This window comes from Pteronotus mesoamericanus, unplaced genomic scaffold, assembly GCF_021234165.1.
Source record: "Pteronotus mesoamericanus isolate MK-2021 breed Mesoamerican mustached bat unplaced genomic scaffold, CSHL_Meso_final scaffold_118, whole genome shotgun sequence".
In the NCBI taxonomy this organism is placed as follows: domain Eukaryota; kingdom Metazoa; phylum Chordata; class Mammalia; order Chiroptera; family Mormoopidae; genus Pteronotus; species Pteronotus mesoamericanus.
The window spans coordinates 1,844,169-1,868,489 of NW_026555301.1; the positions used below are offsets into that span (position 1 = coordinate 1,844,169).

Sequence of the window (24,321 nt, forward strand, 5' to 3'; positions counted from 1 at the left end):
GGTCCCTTGTTTCTCTTCTCCTTCTGGTATCCCTATTATATGGATATTATTACGTTTCATTTCCCTGAATGCCTCTTCATTCTTTTTGATTCTTTTTTCATTTTCTTGCTCTTTCTGGGAGCTTTTTTCTACTTTGTCCTCCAGCTCACTGATTTGTTCCTCTGCTTCATCTAGCCTGCTTTTGATTCCTTCTACTGCATTCTTCAATTCATAAATTGTATTCTTCATTTCCTCTTGCCTCTTACTGATAGTTTCTATGTATTTTTTCATGCTGATATAGTTTGCGCTAAGTTCCACATAGTTTCCCTGTTGTCTTTGGTAATTCTCTTTGAGCTCACTGAGCTCACTGAGCTTCATTAGAACTGTTGTTTTAAACTCAATATTTAATAGTTTACTTGCTTCTATTTCATTTAGTTCTCCTTGTGGGGATTCCTTCTTTCCCTTTGAGTGGGAGAGTGTTTCTTTGTCTTCCCATTATCAGTGAGACTCTTCTTTTTTGCTTCTGCTTCTTAAGTTGATCTGTCTTAACTTCCTGACTTTGTGCTGTGAACTTCTATGGTAGGAGACCCCCTTTTTTTTTCCTTTCTTTCTGGATCTGCCTCTGATGATGTCAGTTGTTGACCCCGTCTGACCTTAGGCAGTCTTTAAGAGACTTCCAGGAATCTACTGTCTGTGTCTGTGTCCTCTAGTTGTTAATGTAGTCACTCTGCCCTCAGCATTCAGGGTGCAGCAGTGTCTCTCCTGTGGGTGGGGCTATTGTGTCCGTTTACTCTCCTGCCCCCAAGGGGAGTATTCTGCCTGAGAAAAATGGCTACTGCCATTATGGAGGAGGAGTCAGCACTGGGATCCACCCCTGGTTACTGCCTTGGTTTACTCCCCAATGCCTCTGTCTCCAGACTTTGCTCAAGCGACTCCAAACCACTCTGCATCCCCTTTAGCCAAGGATATACTATTTGTGACTGCTGCTCTGTACTCAGCACCCCAGCCTGTGCAACACCGGCCTGGAGCCAAGCCTACTGGGAGCATGGCTCTTGTGTCTTTTCACACTGCTGCCACTCAGGGGAATGGTCTGCCTGAGCAAGATGGCAGCTGCGGAAGGGTGGGTGATTCAGCACTGGGACCCTGCCATCCACTTTCTCAGTTCTTTCTCCCAAGCCTCCTTCTCCAGTCTTTCTTCAGGCAGCACCAACCCACTCCACCCCTGCCAGATCCCAGGGTAAGTGGCCTGCCACTACAAATTTTTGTGTTGGCCCATTAAATGGCTCTTTGCATCTCCTGCTGCCTGTCTCTGGCAGAGAGCACATTGCCACTTTTCTCAGCTGGGTGTTATCTGAGTGCTTTATGGGCTCTGGTACTGTAGGCTGGAGATCCCCACTTATGGTTAATACCCTGCTCTTCCTAGCAGTATCCTACTGGCCATTTCAATATCCTTCTGGTGTTGCCGCCATGAGCACCTAATCCACCTTCTTGAGCCTCTACTGTGCTCCTTACCAGTTAGGTTGTGTTAAAGCCAGTTCCTCTGTCTGTCCAAGGTTTTAAGGCTCCTCTCTCACTATTGTTCAGTCGTTTTCCAGGTGATTTCTCCACAATTTTGTTGTAATTCCAGACTGGTCCTGGGAGGAGGTCAGTGTGACTTCCACTCACTCCATCATCTTCTGTTATACTCATTCTATTCTCTAATTATAAATTGCCTGTTCTCCCTGAGACAGAATAGAAACTTCCTTTGCTTAAGGGTTCTTCATTAATAGTTGTTCATTTGGAGGTCTTTCACAGTTCATTTGTAGTTTTAGAACAGACCTGCAAGGGTCTGAGACGGCTGCTTTGCAAGCACAGGTCTATGAGCACAAGTTCAGGGATCTAACTGTGGAAGAACTAAGGAATGTCAATATGTTTTTGCCATGTTTCAGATATTCCATGGACATCTATATTTTCAAAGATGATTCCCAGAAATACTTGCTGAATTTCACTGGTACTATGCCTGTCATGATCAGGGTAACACAAATAACATACCAATTTGTTTGTGGATTTTGGATTCTCACCCTTTTGCTCCCCCCATTTGCTTCTTAAAGCCAACTACAAATATGGGAATCTCAGTTGGAAAACATGTGAATGCTCAAAGCAGAATATACTTGCCTTGCCTGCAAAACTGGAGTCATCCTAAATCTGTCATTGTAAGATTAATTAAAGAAATGACTGCCAAGTTTCAGGAGGAACTTCCCCTGTATTCTCCCTCACCATCTGATGCAGCACGGCAGATGGACTTGCTAGCCTATATTTCAAAAATCACTGAAGGTGTCTCAGACATAAATTCAAAGAACTGGGCAAATTGTGAGAACAAAGCAGTAAAGAAAATTATTGTGGTTGGAGGTGGAGAACTAGGAGTTGCCTGCATGTTAGCAATTTCAGCAAAGGGCCTTTCAGACAGATTTGTCCTCTTAGACCTCTCAGGAGAGACTAAAGGAGGGATGATGGACCTTAATATCTTCAACCTGCCTAATGTGGAAATCAGCAAAGATCTGTCTGCCTCTGCTCATTCCAAGATGGTCATCTTCACGGTTAACTCTTTGGGTAGTTCTCAGTCCTACCTTGAAGTGGTACAGAGAAATATAGATATGTTCAGATCCCTTGTGCCAGCTCTGGGAAATTATAGTCAAAATGGTGTCCTGCTCATTGCATCTCAACCAGTGGAAATCATGATGTATGTGACATGGAAACTGAGTGCATGTCCTGCAAATTGAGTGATTGGAATTGGATGCAATATGGATTCACAGAGATTACAATATATTATTACAAATGTTGTGAAGGCACAAACTTCAGAAGAACAAGTATGGATTGGTGAGCAGAGAGAGGACAAAGTGACCAAATGGGGTGGCCAAGAAGAAGTAATGAATCATAACTCTCAGGTGCAGCTGACCAGCAGAGCTATGGAATTATTAAGGGGAAAAGGTCAAAGATCCTGTTCCTTTGGACTATCAGTAGCTGACCTGGTTGACAGTCTTATAAATAACAAAAAGAAAGTGCAGACTGTATCAATTTTAGCAAAGGGATATTATAATATAAATAGTGAAGTGTTTCTAAGTTTGTCTTGCATCCTTGGAACCAGCAGGGTATCTGAAGTCATCAAAAGCACAATGAAAGAAGACAGAGTGACTGAGAAGCACCAAAGGCAGTGAATCATTGCTCCATGATCTCCAACAATAGTTAAAACTTTGAGTCTCAAGTTCAGAGTTGCCCGAAAGGAAAGGTCATTTAATTTTGCCAACACATTTAAGGTTGAGGATTTCTGTATCTTATTACTTATCCTTATAAACTTCTTGGTTAAGGTAGATAGTTTTGTGGTTAATTTTGTAATTCAAATTCTTAGGGAGTTAGATAAGGAGGGAGAAAATCCAATTTCCTTTGTTGTTCTTGGGATATCTATATCGTTCTTTAAACCTGTAGCCCAAATAAACACTACCTGCAATCTTGTAAAATTATGTATGCTCAACTAAAAGCACATTCAGCACTTTGGATATATTCTGAAAGTAATACATTTTTAGAAGAAAATTACTCTTTGACAGTTACAGTAAACATGATGAGCTGAAAGCCCAGTATGGATTTCTGAAATCTGTGCTAGGTATACATTCAAAGGATCCACAATTTAAGGTATTGTTTCTTCTTTAAGTATAGTTGGTAGTAATGGTTGTAAAGCCTTTGGTTTTCCCTCTTCAATTAGCTACCAAAATGTGGAAAAGAATTTTACATGTACTTTAAAACAGTAAAGGGGAGAATGACATTTTCTTAATATATGAAGACAAAGTATAGTTTAACTTCCAGTGGGACTGTCCTTTTTGAAATTTTCTATAATCCCTTTCTGGGTTATATCAGATCTCTAACATCTCATAAACTCACTGTAACATTAGTAGAATCTTAGAGAAATGTGTATTTTCAGTGAAAATGGTTTGTGAATAACAGGCAAGCAGTTTACTTTAACGCTGAAATATGAGGGAGAGAGGTTGGATGGACTGATTATTCTGAGCAGATCCTTTAACAACTTCTAAAGAAATTATCAGAATACATCCACTTTGATGATAGGTCAATAACAGTATCTTCATATGTAAAAGATAACATATTATTACTAAGGTGGCATGCAACTAATAGTAACAACTAACATCAACACTTTCTCTATTTCAGATAGTGTGATGAGCACTTTATTATGTTATTGAATCCTCAACAGTAACCCATTGAGATAGGGACTATTATCATCATCATTTTATAGAGGCGGGAATTGAGTTTTAGTGACCAAGAGCTCATGGTTAAAGATCATTTATCCAATGTAACTTCTATTTTTTCTTAGTAGTAGAAGAGGGAAAAGGCCTAACAGCTAAAATAGTTAACACCAGATCCTAAAGCTTCTGTACTCCTCCATTCTCATGTAGGAGCTGACTCTTTTTCCAACTTAGTTTTTAGAAAAATTAATTCCCAAACTTAACCAGGCTTGCCCTAAGCAAATAGCAGAGAGGGGTATGCACTGAAGTATGTGTTTATTTATTTGGTCATTTGGGTAGTATTGACTGAGAGCCTACCGTACACCAGGCACTGCATTTTTAGGTACTGCAGATACAGTGGTGAGTAAACCTGGACTACATACAAGCCCTTATGTTCCTTAATTTAGTATGGGAGGCATAATAATCAAATGTCACAAATAAATGTACAATTGAAAATGTAGTAAGTACTGTGAAGAAGTCCAGGCACTTTGAAAGCATATCGTAAGTGAATCCATACCTGGTCAGAGAGATAGGAGCCCAGTGGTTTATAAGGGCAGATACATCCTGGTTAGAGAGGAAACAGTCAAACTAATGTTGATTTAGTGTAACAGATACTTATAATGATAATCTTAAATCATTAAGGAAAGGTGAAATTATATTGTGTTCTATGTTTAAGAAACTAGGAAAGTATTTAATATGCTTGGAAGGATTCCCTTCAGAATTAACTAGCGTAAAAACCTTAGACATTTGAAGAGATGAGCATTAGTTCTGTGTAAGTTCACTACCAGGATAGATTATTTTGGTGTTACTCTAAAAATGTATCCTCACTGCCCATTTGCATGACACAGGGAAGTAAAACTGAAAGAACAAATCTTGTATTTTTTAGAAACACAACTAGCCTTTTTTAATATCAGATATCTAATATGCTCTTAAATAATAACCTAACTGCAAGATACCATATTATAGATGAATTGCCAAGAACTCACTACATTAATTATAAAAGAACCATGTCAATACAACAAATACTTATTGAACATCTGTTATTCGAAGTACTGTGTTAGAATCTGAGTATTCAAGGATGAATAACAGCTCTTGCCCTAGAAGCCCACAATATAGAAGTAGTTTTATCAGATAGTTCCTTGTATCAGGTAGTTCCTTGAGTGTTGAGTATTATCAGTCATGTTGTATATATTCCATGTACAAGTCAAGAAATAGTACCACCACCACCTTACTATGATTTGGTGATAATTTGACATTCATATGCTGCTATTAAGTTTCACTTTTATTTTTCCCAAAATCATGCAATGTCTCTTGTAATAATTTTTAGTGGAGCTTGGATTAAAATGATTCTTTGATATTTTAGCAGAAGTAAATATTTTATTTTTCCAATTTTACATTGTAGTTTTCCTTAAATAGCAAAAGTAATGAATAAAATAAACTTTGAAAGACAAATACCATATGATCTCACCTATAAGCGGAACCTAACCAACAATACAAAGATGCAAGGAAAATATGACCAGCAACACTGAAAGGAAAAGAAATCAACAGAGACAAGAGGGAAGGAGGGAGGGGCGGGCAGGGAAAGGGTAGGGAAGGGGAAAGTCAAGAAACATATAGCAAGAACTCATGGACAAAACCAAAGGGGAAGAGCTGAGGGAGGGAAGGAGGGAGGGGACAAGGGAAAGTGGTGGGGGGGAGGCAGAGACAAATGTATTTAAGAAAGAAAGAAAGAAAGAAAGAAAGAAAGAAAAAGAAAGAAAGAAAGAAAGAAAGAAAGAAAGAAAGAAAGAAAGAAAGAAAGAAAAACTTTGACCTTAAAATTTTTAAAAAATGTAGTCTATTTTTTTATTTTATAATATTGTTTATGCTAACATGTGATGAGTTTTGTCAGGTTTAATATTAATGGAATAATTACCAATAAACCATAATTGAGAGCCTTAAGACCTATATTCTGTAATGGTTTTCAGTCAGGTGAAGTAGTTGTGACTTTGTCGTTTTTTCTCTAATTTTTAACATGCCATATCTGTTTTATGAGGTTGTTTGAAATATTTGGAATACCACAGGGAAGTTGTTGTAGGTTTTCATGTGAAACTAGAGAATTACTGATACCATTTGTTTCATTTTTCGTATACATGTTGTAATCTGTCCACTGTAAATAAATAACTTGGCAGTATATATTTTTGGCTCTTAAGCCATGTCTCATTTTGACTGTAATTCTTAAGTAATTGGGCAGTTTTTGAAATAACTAGAAACTTTCATTTTTGTGTAGCAAATGTACATCAGATTTTTAACATTGGAGATTCGAGTTTAAAACAAAGCAGACTCTAACCTTTGATATAAGGTCACAGAATTTAAATATCTTTTCACCTGGTGGAGAGTAATAAGTAATATTAAAAATATTACCTCAGTTTTTATTCACAGTTGGGGTTGGACTTGGAGGAACTGGAAGAAATAGAAGACGCTGGCCTAGGAAATGGAGGGTTGGGGAGGCTAGAAAGTAACCCAAGCGCTTGTCTAGGACAAGGTTTTCCTGACATGGTGCCTGTCAGTGATCACATGATGAGGTCAAGGTTGGCCATGTTCCTGATGCTGTTTTGGCAGGATGAATTGTCCCTCAGAGTAGATGGGAGAATGTGTTCTCCAGATCAAAAATCTTTGCCACTAGTTGGGAAAAATGCAAGATGTATGTTCTCTTTCACACCAGGGGTACTTCATAAAGATCATGACCAGTCTTGCCAATGTTGGGTGACTGGTGCTGGGAGAGGATTTCAATATACCAGTCACTCTCCACAATCCAAAAGCCAGTAAGTGGGAGAAAGACAGATGAATAGAAACACCTGCATACATAGCTTATGGCATTTCAAGCTATTCTGTTCTTACTACAGTACATAGATTGTTCTGAAATAACAGAGCTGTTCCTTTGGGCCATGCTGCTCCCTTGTTCACTCTATGCGAGAGCATACTCAGTTTTCTTTTTCTGGTTTAATTATTTTTGCCAGTGTTTTTGGGAAGAGGGAGTGGGGCTAAGAACATAGAAATGGAAATAGCAGTTAGACTGACACTTGATTTTATTGTGCACATCAAAGCACTTGGGCACAGTGTTTCTAGGGCAAAGATGAGTTAGGTATTATGCTGCTCTTGTGTTACGGGGTCGAGGAAAGTGTGGGCTTAGGCCCCTGCCCCTTGGTGTCACAGTTGCTTTGGGGAGTTGTCATTTTGTAAAGGGAGAAAATGCTCTAAAATTTATTGAGGGAGGAGTGCATGTGTTTGCATTTTTAAATTTTAAAGTAAATTCTTCACAAATTATAGATCCAACATATTTTTATCTCAAACAAAACAGCACATGGATTTACATAAACAATTGGCAAGGCCTGCCATGTCTGTCCCTTAATGTTAAAGGCCCATGTGGGTCCTGTGCATCCTGCTCTCCAGGGGAGGGCTCTGTTTTAGTGTGTGAAGGTGACATCATACCAGACAGTAAGGCAGAGCTTACTTCCCCCTGCAACTGCCCACACTGGGAGCCCCAGTGTCCTTAAGCCCGAGGGTTTCAGTCCACCCCAGTCCCCTTCACCCTAATGGCATTTTGTTGATCATAGTAAAAAACAGAACCAATTTCCCAAGCTCAAAGGAAGCTCCAGACCCTTTGAGCTTGGGAAATAGTAGCCTTCACTGGAGTAGCTGCCCAGCCTCCCCTTCTACCCTAAAGAGGGGACTGTTAGCCAAGTGGTTCTGTCCCTTGCACTTTGCAATCCACTTCCATTCTGGGCATTCTCAGGGCTTCGCAGTCAGGTTCATGTCAACTTCACAGCCATCTGTCTTGCCACTTCTCTGGTGCCACTCTTCTTTCCTGTGGGCTGGTGTCATGGCACCTCCTCCTTTGGGCCCCTCTGGTTCCACAGATTGCTGTAACTTGTGCAGACTTTGGGAAGCCCCAGAAGTCAACTATAGCTTGATAGGTCCTTTGCCCTTCCTGTGAGAATGATTTCTTTAAAGCAAGAGACCAGATCTTACATTTTGGAGTCTTCCTTTTTTTTGTCTCCTTCAGTAAAAGGCCTGGCATTCAGGGATCTGTGCATGTTTGGTGAATTGAGCATTTATTTTATTTGCTTGGTGTTTTGTGTAGTCTTCTGTTGTCTTTTCTCTTTTCTTTTCCTTTCCTTTCCTTTCCTTTCCTTTACTTTCCTTTCCTTTCTCTTCTTTTCTTCTCTTTCTCTTTCTTTTTATCCCGAAGGTTGATAAGGCCACCTTCTGGATCTTTATGTAAAATATTGTGCTTTCTTTTCCCCAAGATAGTTTGATCAGAACAAAGGGTCGATTTGCTGACGAGATGCTCTAGCTATATCTCAGATGCCCTGGTGGTACTTTGGCGCTTGGGTATTTGATGTTGTAGACAGTGAAATTTTTATTCCCAGCCCCAGTTTCTGTGTCTTCTCTACTAGTGTGTAGAGATATTTTGTGATGTTCCCCTACTATCCAGACAGCTTGAATTTGAGGTTGACTACGTGAAGGACAGGGAGGCTGTTAGTCTCAGTGACGCTAAGAGAAAGTTGGCAGTGGGGCTGATGCATTTAGGATGCACCAAGTGTGGCTGTGTTCTCTCTCTCTCCTTTCCATCTTCCCAAAACCCCAGACCTTCCCACACTGATATCTTCTTGGCATTGTCCTAGGCTCTCAAACTGAGGGGAGTGAGGGTAAGTACAGTTTTCTTTTTCATGATACCTAAAGCTGACTGCAGTCACCACTGAAACACTGACACCCTCGAAGTCAACATCCTAGCAACCTGCTTAACTTAGTTGTCTGGGCCTTGTTTCTAGTGGGCCTTGAACATGCTGATTGTTTTTGATTAAAAGTTCTTTGTGTTTGAAATTTTCAACCTGCCTCCTTGACTCCGTGGCCACCTTGGACCTGGCAGCATATGGCTATGGAATCCGTTATGAGTTTGGGATTTTTAACCAGAAGATTGTCAATAGCTGGCAGGTGGGTGAGACTCGGTTCCTTCACTCATTTCCAGCTCATATTTGCACAAGAAAATAAACAGGTGCACTTTTAGTTCAACTTTTTAATATTTTAAACTCCTTCATGGGGAGACTACATGCCAGTCTTAGACAAGCAGAGGTGGGACAGGTTAGGACAATCCTATGAGCTTCATGCTTTCCTCATAACTTCACATGGGCTTGCAGAGGCTGGTCTCCTTTGTGAGCTCATTGCAAGTCTGGTGGGGTGGGGCCCAGAGCCTGCTGCACCTTGTAGGAGACATCAGGGATGGAGATTGGGGAAAGGTGGTGAGAATACCACAGCCTGCATGCTGGTTTCCTGTTGTATCTCAATGCAGAGTGAAGGTAACTCCATTCTGTGGTTCACTCTCAGAGGGACAATTGACTTGGAGTAGTTAAAAAACAGTTATAGTTGATTTTGTTCCCACTTTTGGCATTATCACCTTATCTCCTTTACACGAGTGAGAGGACAGCACTCTGTAGGGTTAGAAGCCAGACCATGCAAAAGAAAGTGGCTGTTAGGAAGAGTGAACTTCAGTTCTAGAGCATCAAATCACAGCTAAGTGAGGTGGTCAGGACCACATCAGTGAAGGGTGTGATCTTAAAATGCAGTCTTGCCGTCCTCAACTAGGCAAGGTTATTGTTTCCCCTCATTTGGAATTTCCAAATGGAAGGCATAACTATTCAATTTGGGTGAGCAATAGTTTTTTTAAACATAATTTTGGGCCTAAAAGTCACATATTAAAGCAAGGCTGTGGTTAGGGCTGAAAGTTTTGTAACTGGAGAGCAGTGTAGTTCCAGTGAAATAGTTGATGCCTGGGGTAATAGAAATGCCCTGTACCTTTATGGGGTTTGAGTCATACAGGTATGCAATTGTCAGAACTCATCCGTGGTATCCTTAGGATTTATGCATTTTACTGTATATATATTAACCTAAAAAATAAACACATGATGGACTGTACTTAATGTGCATGCTGAAGTGTTCAGAGGAGGAGTATATAGATGTCTGCAGCCTACTTTGAAATACATCCAAATATTAATGGATCAGTGGATGGATATACAGTAAATCAAGCATGAAGTTAACAATTATAGAACCTAGATTGCATTTGTGTGGATGTTCACAGACAATTCTTTTAACATTTCTGTATGTTTGAAAATGCTCATAATAAAATGTTGGCAAAGGAAATTATGGCTAAAAGTAAAAGAAAACTTAAAACAGATTTGTTCCCATTGCTTAATTACAGAAATATCTTAAAAGAAATGCAGTTTTCCTCCTGGTGCCTTTGGGATAATTTCACTCACAGTTCTTCATGTGTGTGTTTATCAGATGTACTCCAACCCTTGTACATATGTTTTGTTTTGTTGAAGAAATGATTGAAGATTTTTATCTTCTATTTTTGGTTTTTTTGTTTATTTTGTTTTTTTATGGAAGTATAGTTATCATAGAATATTAGCTTTTGATGTACAATGTAGTGATTCAAAATTTATATACCTTACAATGTGATCACCATGGTAAGTCTAAACTATCTCAGCATGCAAAGTTATTACAATATTATTGACTATATTCTCTGTGCCATATATTACATCCCCATGACTTATATTATAACTTGAGATTATAAAATGACCTTTATTTCCCTCCACCTTTTTACCCAGAACCCCCCCACCCCTCCACCCCCTACCCCCGTCCCGCTCTTCCTCCCCTTGGGCAACCAGCAGTTTGGTCTCTGTATCTTTTTAGATTTCACATATAAGTGAAATGATGTATTTGTTTTTCTCTGTCTTGTTCATTTAACATAATACCCTCTAGGTTGATCCATGTTGTTGCAAATGGCAAGATCTCATTCTGTATTATTACTGAGTAATATTCCATGTATATGTCACATCATCTTTATCCATTTATTTATCTATGGGTATCTAGATTACTTCCATATCTTGGCAATTGTGAATGATACTTAGGTGAACCTAGGGATGTGTATAACTTTCTCAGTGTTTTCATTTTCTTTGGATACTCAGAAGTGGAATTCCTGGGTCATATGTTAGTTCAGTGTTTAATTTTTTGAGGAACCTCCAATACTATTTTTCATAGTGGCTGCACCAATTTACACATGTATTCTTTGACCCATTTTAGCTAGCTATTTTTTTCAGTTAAGGTAATGTGGGTATTTATAAGACAGGATCTCTTATCTCCTTGGTATTATGGTTGTAAACAGGAAAAGTTTTTGGTTGTGTCTGTATGATCACAGACTTTTTTTTTTCTTCTGGTTTCTCGTTCCTGTACCTCTTTCCATCTTGCCTAACAGTTTCAGAGCACTCCTAGAACTATAGGTGAATGGTCAAGTCACCCTCCTCTCACCCTGTTTTCATGGGAGCCAGTCAGTTTAGAATGATTTTAGTTAAGATTAGCTTTAACAGAATTAAATGTGAGCAGTGGTTACACAGCACCACGGTGGCCAACAGGCCAGCCTGTTGGGAACTCCAGAGGGGAGACCACAATGCCTCTTGTATTGGGGAAGGTGCTCCTTCTACAGATGTCTACTATGTGGGAGGTAGCCAGGTTGTGTGTTGAAGAATCTCACTAGTGTACAAAGACATGCTGCCAGGGTGTCAAAAGGGAAGACTCATCTTTTGATGAATATCTGCCTGCACAGACAGAAGCACCTTAACAGGAATGTTATGGAAAGGTGCATATTAAATCAGTGACCTCATCCATGTCACCTTCCTAAAATCACAACCCAGATGCTCTTTTAGTGACCTTTTACTTCTGTGTAAGGACCATTAAAATAACAAACATCAGCCCTGGCTAGTTGGTTGGAGCATCATCCCCTACACCAAAAAAAGTTTCAGGTTTGATTCCTAGTCAGGGCACATACTAGGTTGTGGGTTCAGTCCCTGGTCGGGATGTGTATGGGAGGCAACTGATTGATGTTTCTCTCTCACATTGATTCCCCACCCTCCTCCCACCTTTCTCTCTAAAATCAATAAAAAAAAATTCTCAGGTAAGGATTAAAATTTTTAAAAAAACAACAAAATCTCAAAGTAACACACATAGATAGGGTTGTTTGTTCAATGTGAGGGAAAAAAAACTTGATTTAAATTTTAGTTAACTTACATTCATGATTTTTTATTTATTGCTCTACCACATGAATTTATCTCATGGCTTATAAGCAGAATAAATAACACAGGGAGGAGGGCAAAACATCCCCACCAAACTGTCAAAAGTGAAAGTCTGTGAGACTGCTTCTAATTTTATTTGTTGGAGTGGTTTTTTCTTATTTACAGATTTTGGATGTCACTGGGTGTGGGTTTTGGAAAATAAGCAGAAAGGAAGGTGTCTTCCAGAGGAGTGTCTGGCCTGCCCACTGCAAGTGCTCCCAGGGAGACAGCTTAGCCTCAGGCAACCATAGGTTTGTATGTCATTTTCAAAGCAGTGGGCTTTCAGTGATTCTGTCTTTATTTTTAAGTAACAGCTAGTAAGCTATCAAGTTTTTAATATATTCACAAAGTTGGGCAACCATCACTACTCTTATTTCTAAAACAATTTCATCACCCCCCAAAAAATCCAGCACCCATTTGCAGTCACTCCCCAGTGCCTGCCAAACTATTCATCTGCTTTCTCTCTCTGGGTTTGGCTGTTCTAAACATTCCATATACATGGAATCATGCAATATGTGGGCTTCTTTGACCCAGCATAATGTCTTCAAGGTTTATTCGTGTTGTAGGACCTCTTTTTATTACTTATTATTGCTGAATTGAGGTGATTCTTAATGTCTTTTCACTTTGATGCACTTTTCTGAATTTTGTAACAGTTTGTTTTCTTAATAGTCTAAAGTGTTCATTTTTAAATATGTGGCTGGCCTTAACTAGAATTGGAAATCTTTGCACTGTAAATAAGCTGTAGTTTTGTTTCAGTACTGGGCAGAGTCATCTCGACAGCATGATTAGTGTGGACCAACCTAGTGCTAAGGACCCTCTTCCCCGCTGAGAACTCAGCTTGCTACTGGTTGCTTTGCAGGTAGAGGAGGCAGATGACTGGTTGCACTACGGCAACCCTTGGGAGAAGGCTGGGCCAGAGTACATGCTTTCTGTGCACTTCTGTGGGAGAGTGGAGCACTCCCCTGAGGGGGTGAGGTAGCTGGACATGCAGGTACCCACCGTGGTGTTGCCTAGGAAACATGGGCTGAGCCCAGTGATCCCTTGGGTTTTGTTGTTGAATTTCCTTGCTTTTGGAAGTGGGAGGTGTGCACTCGTATGAGCCACCATAAGCTTCCCTAGAAGACATAACTCAAGGTAGAAGCCAGGAAGGTTTTCTTCTTGTATACCCAGTTTTTAAAATTTCATCAGAAACTGTCCTCAGTGAAAAATGCAGAAAATTAAGCCACACTGTAATTTACCAGGTGCTGTGTCTTGGGGTGGAGACCAGCGATTATTTAATAGCAAGCAGAATAGCATTGTGACAGGGACATGAGCATTGATTCTCTGAGGGACATGAATGGCTCCCCAGCATGTAGGTAGTCAGTGTGCCCCCTTGTCACATCTGAACCAGGTGTGGCCCACAGCTCTCAGTGGTACCCCAGGTGCAGCTGACCAGTTACTCTGAACTTCAGAGCCCCAGATGTGTGGAGAGGCCTGGGTGAATGTCCTGGAACAGGGCACAGGCCCTCTTTCCTAGCTGTAACTTGATGGCCAGACCAGGGCAATAGCATGGAGTACTTGGTAGACTGTGGTAGCAAACATAGTAGGGTGCAGTTGTGGAGAGTCCAGTCTGGGCTCAGAGATGGCAGAGAACACACATCTTCGTGCTTCGGGTGGAGTGGGTGGAGGAAAGACCCCATGAAAGGGCGGTAGTTGGTATGAATAAGATGGTCATCTAGTGAAGCGGGTAGGATGAGCAAAAACAGAGTGAGCTGGAAGAATAGGGTAATCTCAGGCATGCAAAAGTGAGTCATCCAGATTTTCTGCACCATAAATTTTAAGTAGTGTACATGAGGCTAGAGCTGGCTGGAAGCCAAAAAAGCCATAGTGAGTAATATTTAACTTGAAAAAGCAGAGAAGGAGATTTGGTTTTCTAAATATGTGTGCTTGTAGAAGATAAACATGTCAGTGTGTATAAGACTGCCAGGACATCTCAGGCTGATGAGGGCCTCACCCTTGAGGGCTGGCCATGGAGAGGGAAGGAGAGAAGTTGGAGATGTTTTGCATGGCTTGTCACTTGCTTGGGCAAGGCCATGGTAATAGGGGAGTAGGGGCAGGGTGAAGGTTGAGAGGCGGTCAGAAGGGACAGATAACACTGGGGCTTTAACCCAATAGTACCCTTATGTAGTCCTTTGTGGCTGCTGGAGCTGACTTCATATTGTAAAGCCACACAGTTGCACTTGTATGAGCCACCAAAAGCATGCCTGAGTGTGAGAAGCCCCAGTGGAGGGTCTGAGGGCTAGAAGAGACCTTGAGGCTCATACACTTCTTCCTGTGCTTCCCAAGAGCAAAGATGTCAGATGGGAATTGGGAGAGGGTGTAGCATCCTTTGTGCATAGACAGTAGGTTTTGTATTTTCAGTTGGGAGTGGAGTGTGCAGGCTGGTTTGGTTTTGTTGACAATTAGATATCAAGGCATATGATAGGAGGACCCTTGCTGCATATGTGGGAATGGAGGTCAGAAGTGGAGGTAGTGTTTTGGGAGAAGTTAGTTGACTGAGAAGAGTAAAGATGTGGAGGTCAGTGGACAAGGACATGGGAGGAATGGTTGCTGAGGGAGCATGACCCAGATTGACACAGTGGTCACTCAAGGAGCTGAGGTGGAAAGAATTTTTAAGATGGTATCAGTACTGAAGCAGATAAAGCTAAAACGACAATGTGATCTGAGGAAGGTATTCAGGGGCTTACCTGTCAGACCTAGCTCAGGATGTCTGCAAGCTGGGGCTGCAGGTGTGCAGCAAGGTTGGGGAGGGGTCAGGACTATGGCAGGTTGGGTATGTTTTAGGTAGAAGGAGAAAAGCTGGAGGAGGAGGAGCAGGTGGCCCTCAGCTGGGATGCAGAAGCTGCTTCCTGAGAGGCTGGCACTGCTGTGCAGGTGGGCCCAGGACTGGGGACTCTCCCTGGTTGACTCAGTCCAGACCCTGACCTTCTTTCCCTCAGTTAGGTGGTGTTGGCCATGCCATGCGACACCCCAGTGCCAGGCTACAAAAACAACACTGCCAACATCATGAGGCTATGGTCTGCCAAAGTGCACAATGACTTCAATCTCCACGACTGTGTGTTGTGCCCTTCAGTCTCCATTGGGTGACTTATCCCAGACTCACTTGTGCAGCTTCTGTCCCCTCTCTGCTCTCTCACTGTTATGGGTAGAGGGCAGGTTCTTTATAAGCAGGGACTCCCCAGGGAGGGCCCAAAAGCAGGACCACTGCTCTAGGCCAAGGCCCTTAACAAAGAGCTAGGGGCCTGGAGCCATGCAGGGTACATGGAGGATAGATACGGCATCCATTACTTCTTTGAAGGGCTGGGCTTGAGGCAGGCAAAGTAGCAGCTCTTCGGGTGCCTTCTGTTCAGGAATGCTTGTCCTCAGGCTCTCCAGTGAAGCAAGTGTAACACCATGGCATGAGGGTTCATAGGAGAAGAGGTGTTGGTTTCTGACCTTGTCATCTCGTGTCTACTCCTAGTTAACACAGGCAACTACTTTGAGGCAGTCTTGGACAGGAATCTGGCCAAGAACATCTCCAGAGTGCTGCACCCCAATGACAATGTGAGTAGTGTACAGCTAGTTCTTGTCGGTGCCAATCCTCTCCAAGGATAGCCTGGGGCTCTCTACAAGGATGTGTTTGCTGGTGATACCACATAACTCAAGTCCTCCAGTTTCTGCTTTTCTGATGCCACTTTCCCAAGAAGTAGATTACCCGTTTGTCAAGTGGGGACATTGTCTCTGTTTTGTAATGACACCTTGAGACACGTAACAGTCACAGTTTGAAAAGTTCTTAGCCACGCCCACCTCATAATAAATGAAGGTCATAGTCACATTTTCCATTGCCATTGAATTGAGTGTCTGGTGGCATTTTTGTTGTTGCTGCCAGAAAAGCACCCTTAAAATTTGCCTTAGTGGGTCGTGTGTGTTTTTATTTAATCAAAGAAATACGTACACAATGGCAAAGGCCATTGGTGCTAATAGGCTTATAGTAAAATGCCTCCTCCCTCCCACCCCCGAGACTTTGAGCAGATTCTAAACCTTCAGGCAGAAGACATTTTTAGAATGGACTTTGGAGTTTGCATTTCTGGGTGGCTCTGGTGTTCCTGGCACTCAGCCCATTGCAGTTCAGGGACTGGACCTTCTTACCTGGTGTCCTCACACAGGATGGTGTGACCCTTTGCCAGCTGTCCTTGTGCTCCCTCCCTGTTGAAAGTCATAGAGGTTAGGCCACTTACGACCTTCTGCCTGTGTCCTTGAACTTCAGGTCACCTGACATCTGGGCACCAGGATTGTGAGGATTGGGGTGTCAGCACCACCATGCTGGTACTCAAGGACTCTCCTTTCATTCACACACACATCTCTGCAGTCCCTGGGGCAGGGACCACCAATCCCCAGTCTAGTGCTCTGTCCTGGGTCCTGTGGCCCTACAAATGCCTGTGAAGGTCCCAGTGGCTGAGTTGTTGCTGGAGTTGTTCTGTTTCTACAATTCTTTGAGGGGAAGGAGCTCTGCCTGAAGCAGGAGTACTTTGTGGTGGCTGCCACCCTGCAGGACATTATCCGTTGCTTGAAGTCCTCCAACTTTGGCTGCCAGGATCCAGTGAAAAGCTGTTTTGAAATATTCCCAGACAAGGTTTATTTGTTCACTTGGGATTTGAGCTCAATGTGGAAGGACAGGATGCACTCAGGCTTGCTTTCTTCCTCCAGGCTGGGGCAAGGGTGGGATAGCAGCATCCCCTTATCATTGAGGGTTGGGGCAGTCCTTTTTCTTTCCCAACCACAGCCACCCTGGGCCTCACTAGGAGTCAAGGCAACAAGGACACTGTAAAAGGCTCCCATGGGCAAAGCCGGATGTGTTTGGCAGATTCAGTTCAGTGATTTTAAATAAATCCAACATATCCTAGGTGAGAGAGCCTTGGGAGGTGGGGGTTGAGAGTTCTGCACCTCCTGGACACCTCTGGTAGAGCAAACAGGATGCAAAGTTGACCCGGGGGTTCCTCCTGGTCCCTCTCAGCAGCCCTTGGGCCCTGCGCCTTGGCTGGTTTTCAGGCCGGGCCTAGCACCTGTGCTGTGCTATCTGCTCCCTGCTATCAGCTCTGTAGACTCCTCCAGGGTGGGCGGCTGAGGACCTCAGGCATACACATGCTGACCATACAGACCCACTCCATGAGTGCAAGGCAATTAAAGGTATCACTTTGTGTGACTTCAGGTTGCCATTCAGCTGAATTATGCTCATGTAGCCCTCACCAGCCCTGAGCTCCTGCAGATCCTGGTGGACATGGAGAAAGTGGACTGGGAAAAGGTGAACATGAGGAGAAGGGTGTGGGGCAACAGAGTCTCCTTCAGACTTGAGTGTTGGGTGGCGGCACCCCCCGCAGGGCTGGGACTATGGAGTTATTGTGTCCCCTGCAGTCCTGGGCACATGGGAGTGATGGTATTCCCTGAAGATGTAGGCACATGGGGTGACAGTGTCTCCTGAAGATGTGGGTGTTGGGTGATGGCATTCTCCCACAGAGCTGGGAATATGTAGTGATGATGTCCCCTGCAGACCTGGGCCATAGGCTGATGGTGTTCCCTGCAGAGCTGGGCACATGGGGGTGATGGTATTCCCTACAGAAGTGGGCTTGGGGTGACAGTATCCTCCTGGCTTTGGAGTTTGTTGCAGTAATGGTTCTGAGTACTGAATGAGTCCTACAAAACTGAAGGAGGCCTTTCCCCTGTGGCCTTGGCAAAATGGAGGGATATTTTCCCTAAGATGACAGGGTCTGTGGGTAGGAGAACAAAGATCCAGGAGTGAGTCTGGTGTTTCTCCCAAGGGACCAAAACACAGTGAGTGGGAACAGGGGTGCAGCAGCACAGAAGAACAATTTTTTTGGACCCAAGAAAAGGATTCTGATGCTTCTTAGGACTTCTAATATATATTTTCTCATCTTAGAAATCATAGCAAAAACTCCTGAAGTGTTAAAGAAATATATTGTTTACATCTTTAGAGGTTTGTTTTCATGACTTGTTTTGGTCTCAGATTCTTTAGTATAATGGTGTATTCTTGATCTAGTCTAATTAGAGCAACATGAGAAATAATAGAACAAAATTTATCCTATTTATAGAACCCAGAGTCCCTCTGTTGTCTTGGGATACACCTGATGAGATTAGGCAGCCCCTCTTTGGTCCTCTCCATTCCTGGCCAGTAGGTGGCAAGGGCCCTACAGTTTATAAGTGTTTTCTAGACTGTGGGTGTGAAGTCAGTTTAGTGGAAATAAAATAGAAAACTGCTCAGTGCTCTGTTTTGTTTACCAATAAAATATAGTTTACAGAGAAACCTCATGTACTGTTGCTGAGAGTGCAGCCACTATGAAAAACACAGGGTCCTCCAAAAATTAAAAATGGAACTGCTTCCTCTTCTGGGTGTATAAGTATATCCGAAGAAACCATTTCAAAATAATATATGCACTCCTATGTTCATTGCAGCATTATTATCAATAGTCAAGGTGTGGAAGCAACCCAAGTGCCCAAGTGGATAAAGAAGAAGTGATATATATATATATATATATATATATATATATATATATATATATATATATACATACATACACACATACACACACACACACACAGTGTAATAACTTGGCCATAAAAAAGAATGAAATCTTGCCATTTGCAGTAGCATGGATGGACCTAGAGGGTATTATGCTAAACGCAATAAGCCAGTCAGAGAAAGGCAAATACCATATATATTAACTTATATGTGGAGTCTAAAGAACAAAATAAATGAACAAATCAAATTGAAACAGTTTCATAGATAGAGATCAGACTGACAGCTGCCAGATGGGATGGTGGTTGAAGGAATGGGTAAAAAATGTGAAGGGATTAAGAAATACAAATTGGTAGTTACAAACTACTCAAGAGGATGTAAAGTTCAGCATAAGGAATATAGTCAGTGATATTGTAATAACTATATATGGTGCCAGGTGGGTCCTGGAAATTTCATGGGGAGCACTTTGTAGAATCTATGATTATCTAACAACTATGCTATATACCTGAAACTAATACAAAATAATATTGAATGCAAACTGTAATTAAAAATTAAATGAAATAGTTTACAAAAGAGGGAAACTGAGGTGATTCTACGCAGTAGGGTAAGCTTTAGTCATTTGTGTGTGTTTGCTGGGTCAGGATGCAAAATATTTGTGGGTCATAACAGAAAGATGAAGGGAATTGGGCTCAATTGCAGTTTTGAGAAAGTTCTAAACAGGCCCTGGAGAGTAGAGGCCCCTTTCTGGTGACTTTTTAATGTCTGTCTTTGATCCTAGACTTTCCTCTTTCTTAGGCGTCTGGCAGAAGAGCTGCTTGTTTCTAAACAAAGAACACTGGAATGTCCTGAAATGTTCTAGGCTTGGGAAATCACAAAGACCTGTGCATACACCAACCACACCATGCTGCCCAAAGCTTTGGAGCGCTGGCCTGTGTCCATGTTTGAGAAGCTGCTGCCTCGGCACCTGGAGATCATCTATGCCATCAACCAGATAGGCACCTGGACACGAGCATTGGCTGTACTGGGGTTGGGGTGGGGCTAGTGGGCTGCATCCATGCTAAGAGGCCCTTCTGTTTTCTCCACATTACTTATCGAACCGAATAGCCTCTGTCCAGGAGAGGACTTTGAGGTGTTGGGGCTGTAACTTAGCAGAGCTGTTGGCTAATCCCCTACGTAGACCCCTGATGTGTACATGGAAGTTATAGATTCACGTCTTTTTAAAATGTTTCTGTTCCCATGCAGGGTTTAGATTTAACTCTCCTTGGAATGTCAGAGACCTTTATCCTGAGATGACATAGCAGTGTTGGGAAACACCCAGCCTGGCTTCAGAAGCTGTAACCCTGCCGACGGGCTGGAGGGCCCCAAGGCTGGAAATAAGCAGGAGGCCTTGGAGAAACAGACTCCTGAAGAGACTTGGCCTGTCTCCCCCCTGGCAGGGGTGTAGCCTCTGCCTCTCTGCTTTGCCATGAAGGGTCAATTAGCCAATGAGGGGTAAGTGACCTCGCGCTAAGTTAGTGACCTAAGACAGGCATTGGCCAATTTTGGCAGCAGACAAGAATCGGGGGACATGGAGAAGGGGCAAAAAGGCCCCCTGCACCTCTCAGCTTGGCTTGGACAGGCCAGACTCCTCATTGCAGGCGAGAAGCAGTCTCCTTATCTCTTGGTGGTTCCCTCCCCTGGCCTGGCTCAAGCTTGAAACAATGCAGGAAAAAGAGCCCTAAATCAGATCTGGGCAGGTCCCCGGGGTAATCAAGCCTAAAAGTAAATTCTTTAGAGTGTGCTCGGTCCCCCCTCAATTCTCTGGTCAGCTCATGCTGCGAAGGACATTCACATTATTTACGTCCCTTTCCTTGTCAAGACATTTGCTTTATTTACACCTTTTACCCTATATCTTTAAGACGCCTTTAAGTCTACTTCCTCCTTATCTATAGTCTCTATTGTTGATTCTAGTCTCCTCTCAGACCCATGTAAATCAGTGATTTCCTGTCACTTGTTTTCCTAAAGGTATCTATTCTCTGTGAAACTTGCTAATGTAACAAGTGTACATATGCTTTCCTGTTACATACTCCACTGATAAGATTTTCAATAAAACCCTTGGAACAAAGGACAACGGGGCCTTCCCCATTAGAGGGATGTGCCACGGCCTTCTCTGGTAAGAGGAAAGTGCACTGTCTGCTCTCCCAGCAAACAGAGAAGTGTTTGAGACATTTTGTGTTTATTCCCTGAATGGGCTCTGCAGGTTTCAGAGCCCTGCTCCCACCTCAGCTGGCCCCAGCCAGGTTTCCCCTCAGGTTTCAGGGAGCACTGCGCTCTCTGCGGTGCTCCCCTGCCACCACACAGTGCGACGCAGCAGCAGTTGGGTGATTTGGAAACAAACCTGCAGTTGTCTTTGTTACCTGCAGAACAGTGGTATAAGAACAGGGAGACTTAAAATTTAGGTATGATTATAGTTCATTTTTTAACCTTTTGGTGAAAAGGCAGCTATTCTCACTGTCAAAATGTGGTTAAGTCCTATGTAGGCCGACAGCGACAGCATACCCATCTTTTCCTTGTAAGTCACATGGCATGGCCCTAGCACTGCTGGTTCTCCAGTCTGCCACTGACAGAGCAGCTTTGCCGAGCCCTCAGGTTGGGCTTGGCTTTTCCTTGGACTGAGGCAACATGGGAGGAGGGGCTCTCAGGGGTGCATCAAGGGTATTTGAGTGCAAGTCTGGGGTACAGCAGCCCCAGGGTTTTCTTTAGGGAGCCCAAACTTCCCCCAGGGAGCCCGTAACCCACTGTGGGACTTCAGCACTTCTGCTCATGGCTCTCAGTCTTGATAACAGCAGTGGCTGCCCTGTTCCCTGGGGATGTGGACCACCTGCAGAGGATATCTCTGATTGAGGAAGGGGACTGCAAGTGGATTAATATGGCCCACCTATGTGTGATTGGATCCCATGCTATCAATGGTGTGGCTAGGATCCACTCTGAGATCGTAAAGCAGTCAGTGTGAGTGATGCTGTGTTTGCCCTGAGCTACCTCCTTTCTAACGCTACATTTGCCTCTAGGAACTGTCAGCTGCTCATATGCCCAGTGGCTGAGGCATATGGCCCATGCTCCACACCATTATTTTGCTGCCCTTGTGGGCAATGACTGACCTACTCAAAGCACCTGGCCAGTATGTGATGTTGAGGAGGTGAACATTCTTACCACCAGTGGCTCCTCCTTTTGTCTGCATTGTGTGTCTGTCTAGGCAGAGGCTCTGCTCCTATGCTGTAGCCATCTGCTGCTGGCTGAGTGCCACGAGGGCCCCACCTGGGGTTGAGTGGCCTGGCTTGGATAGGGTGGAGGCTAGGGTGTGATAGGCAGGGGCTGGTCACTGTGGGAATGGAGGAATTCTTAGGTCAGATCTTGTGCTTCCCATCCCTTGTCTGTGGGATGTGATCTTAGAGCTTCTTCTACTCTCACACTTCTGAGAGCTCTATGTGGTCCTAAACCAGGCCTGACCATGTGGAGACTTTTGTGTTCCTGGTGCCTGCCCAGAGGCTTTAATCCCCATAGTCACGGGGTGGGCAGTCTGCATTTTACAGATGTAAATATTACAGGTCTCTGAGGTTATAGCCAATCCTAGTCTGCACCATCAGCTGCGGGGTGCATTGAAAAGTATGTGCTGCATGTCTGCTGTCTCCAGGTGTGCAATGCAGTTGCTCCTGTCTTAGTGTGCAATAATGCGGACTGGTCTACATTCTTTAGAAAACAAAACAGGAAAACTGTCAGGACCTTCCAGGGGATTTCCTTACAAGGTCCTCATGTTCTTCTTGCTCACCTTGTTACGAACACAGGATTTGTCACCATTGCCTGTTTTCTGTGGTTCTAGCTTTAAGGATTTTTCTGAGCTGGAGCCAGAATAGTTCCAGAATAAGATGAATGGCATCATGCCCCAACAGTGGTTGCTCCTGTGTAACCCAGGGCTGGCTGACATCATCATGGAGGTGAGACTAGCTACCTTTGAGTCCACGAGGAACTGTGGCCATGGTTATAGCCAAAGGCACCACCTACCTGGTGTCATCAGACTCATTGCCAGTGGGTGCTGAGGGGGCAGCAAACTTCTCCTTTGTGTGTGAACCAGCAGTGGCTCCTGGAAAGGAATAGGTGAGGCCCATCTGCCACCCCCAGGCATGGGAGCACTGGGCCAGGCAAGGTAGTAAGTCAGTGGTCTCCAGGATCCATGGGAGAATTCAGAGTCGAGGTCCTGAGGTTTCAGGAAGGGCTAGGGTGGGCCACCCAGCCAGGCATTAAACCATAGGCAAGTAGCTGAAGAGGTTTTGTCAGTCAAAGACGTGGTAGTTATATTGACTGGTTTGTATGCTCACTCAGGACGGAAAAAATGAACTGTCATACATGCTAGGTAGTGTGCTAGACTTGAGGATGTAGCAGGCAGCTCTAGGGGTAATGTCTGGCTAGGGCTGTATATGTGTCAGGGAAGGAACAGCAGAGCTGAGATCCAAAGAGTGAATGGGGGTAGCTGGAAAACAAAGACTTGGGCAACAAAATGGAAGGACAGTCCCAAAATGAGGCAAAACCACAGGTCCCTTTTCAATCTTCCAGAAAATTGGGGAGGGTTTCTTGACCGATCTGAGCCAATTGAAGAAACTGCTGCTCTTGGTTAGTAATGAGGCTCTCTCATCAGTACATGGCCAAGGTCAAGCAGGTAGGCCTGCATACAGCTTTTCCCTACTGCCTCATACCTAGTGTGGGGCAGTGTCCCTGCCTATTCTGTGTGTTGGGGCCCAGGAGCTTCAAAGTCCGTCCTCTCCACTCAGCTTTTCAGATGAGGACATTACTGACCTCAGGTCACACAGCAGGCGGGTGGGTGGATGAATGCAGAACATCCTTGAGCATACCGCCCCCACTTTTCCTCACTTGGCTGCCACCCCTTTACCCCTGAGCTGTGGTCTTCCAGTCTTCACGTCACTCCCCTGGGGCAGTAGCAGACCTCCTTGAGGATTCCCTCTGTGTCACGTTTCAGACAGAGGGGTCAGAGATATTCTCAGTCCAGGTGGAAAGCCAAGCATTAATTTGATGTTGGGGAGCTTATGGGTTTTGTTCCTTTGCACCGTTTAACCGTATATTCCTTTATTCTTCCCAGGAAAATAAGATGAAGTTCTCTGCCTTCCTGGAGAAGGAGTAAAGGCGAGAATCAACCCCACCTCATTGTTTGACATGCATGTGAAGAGGATCCATGAGTATTAGTGGCAGCTGCTGACCTGCCCACACACCACCACCCTGTACAACCATGAGTGTAGCCTCATACTCTTGCTCACTAGCTCATCCTGGAGCCTGAGCCTTTTCCTCATGCAGGCAAGCAGCGAAGGTGCTGTGTGTGACATTGCACATT

General features: G+C 43.6%; 1 protein-coding gene and 1 pseudogene across 1 annotated transcript in view; both read left to right on the forward strand.

The window, feature by feature from the left end:
* PYGB (glycogen phosphorylase B) overlaps positions 1–24,321 on the forward strand; it is a 60,816-nt gene that overhangs the window by 16,125 nt on the left and 20,370 nt on the right. The window contains 16 exon segments of the mRNA XM_054587415.1: positions 2,248–2,594; positions 6,669–6,741; positions 9,118–9,224; positions 13,254–13,385; positions 15,377–15,488; positions 15,894–15,974; positions 16,900–17,045; positions 17,622–17,714; positions 19,804–19,935; positions 19,938–19,953; positions 21,773–21,932; positions 22,801–22,915; positions 23,532–23,609; positions 23,611–23,634; positions 24,073–24,109; positions 24,112–24,223. Of these exon segments, the coding sequence (XP_054443390.1) occupies positions 2,248–2,594; positions 6,669–6,741; positions 9,118–9,224; positions 13,254–13,385; positions 15,377–15,488; positions 15,894–15,974; positions 16,900–17,045; positions 17,622–17,714; positions 19,804–19,935; positions 19,938–19,953; positions 21,773–21,932; positions 22,801–22,915; positions 23,532–23,609; positions 23,611–23,634; positions 24,073–24,109; positions 24,112–24,223 (1,765 nt within the window).
* Positions 1,900–3,213, forward strand: LOC129081785 (ubiquitin-conjugating enzyme E2 variant 3-like; annotated as a pseudogene).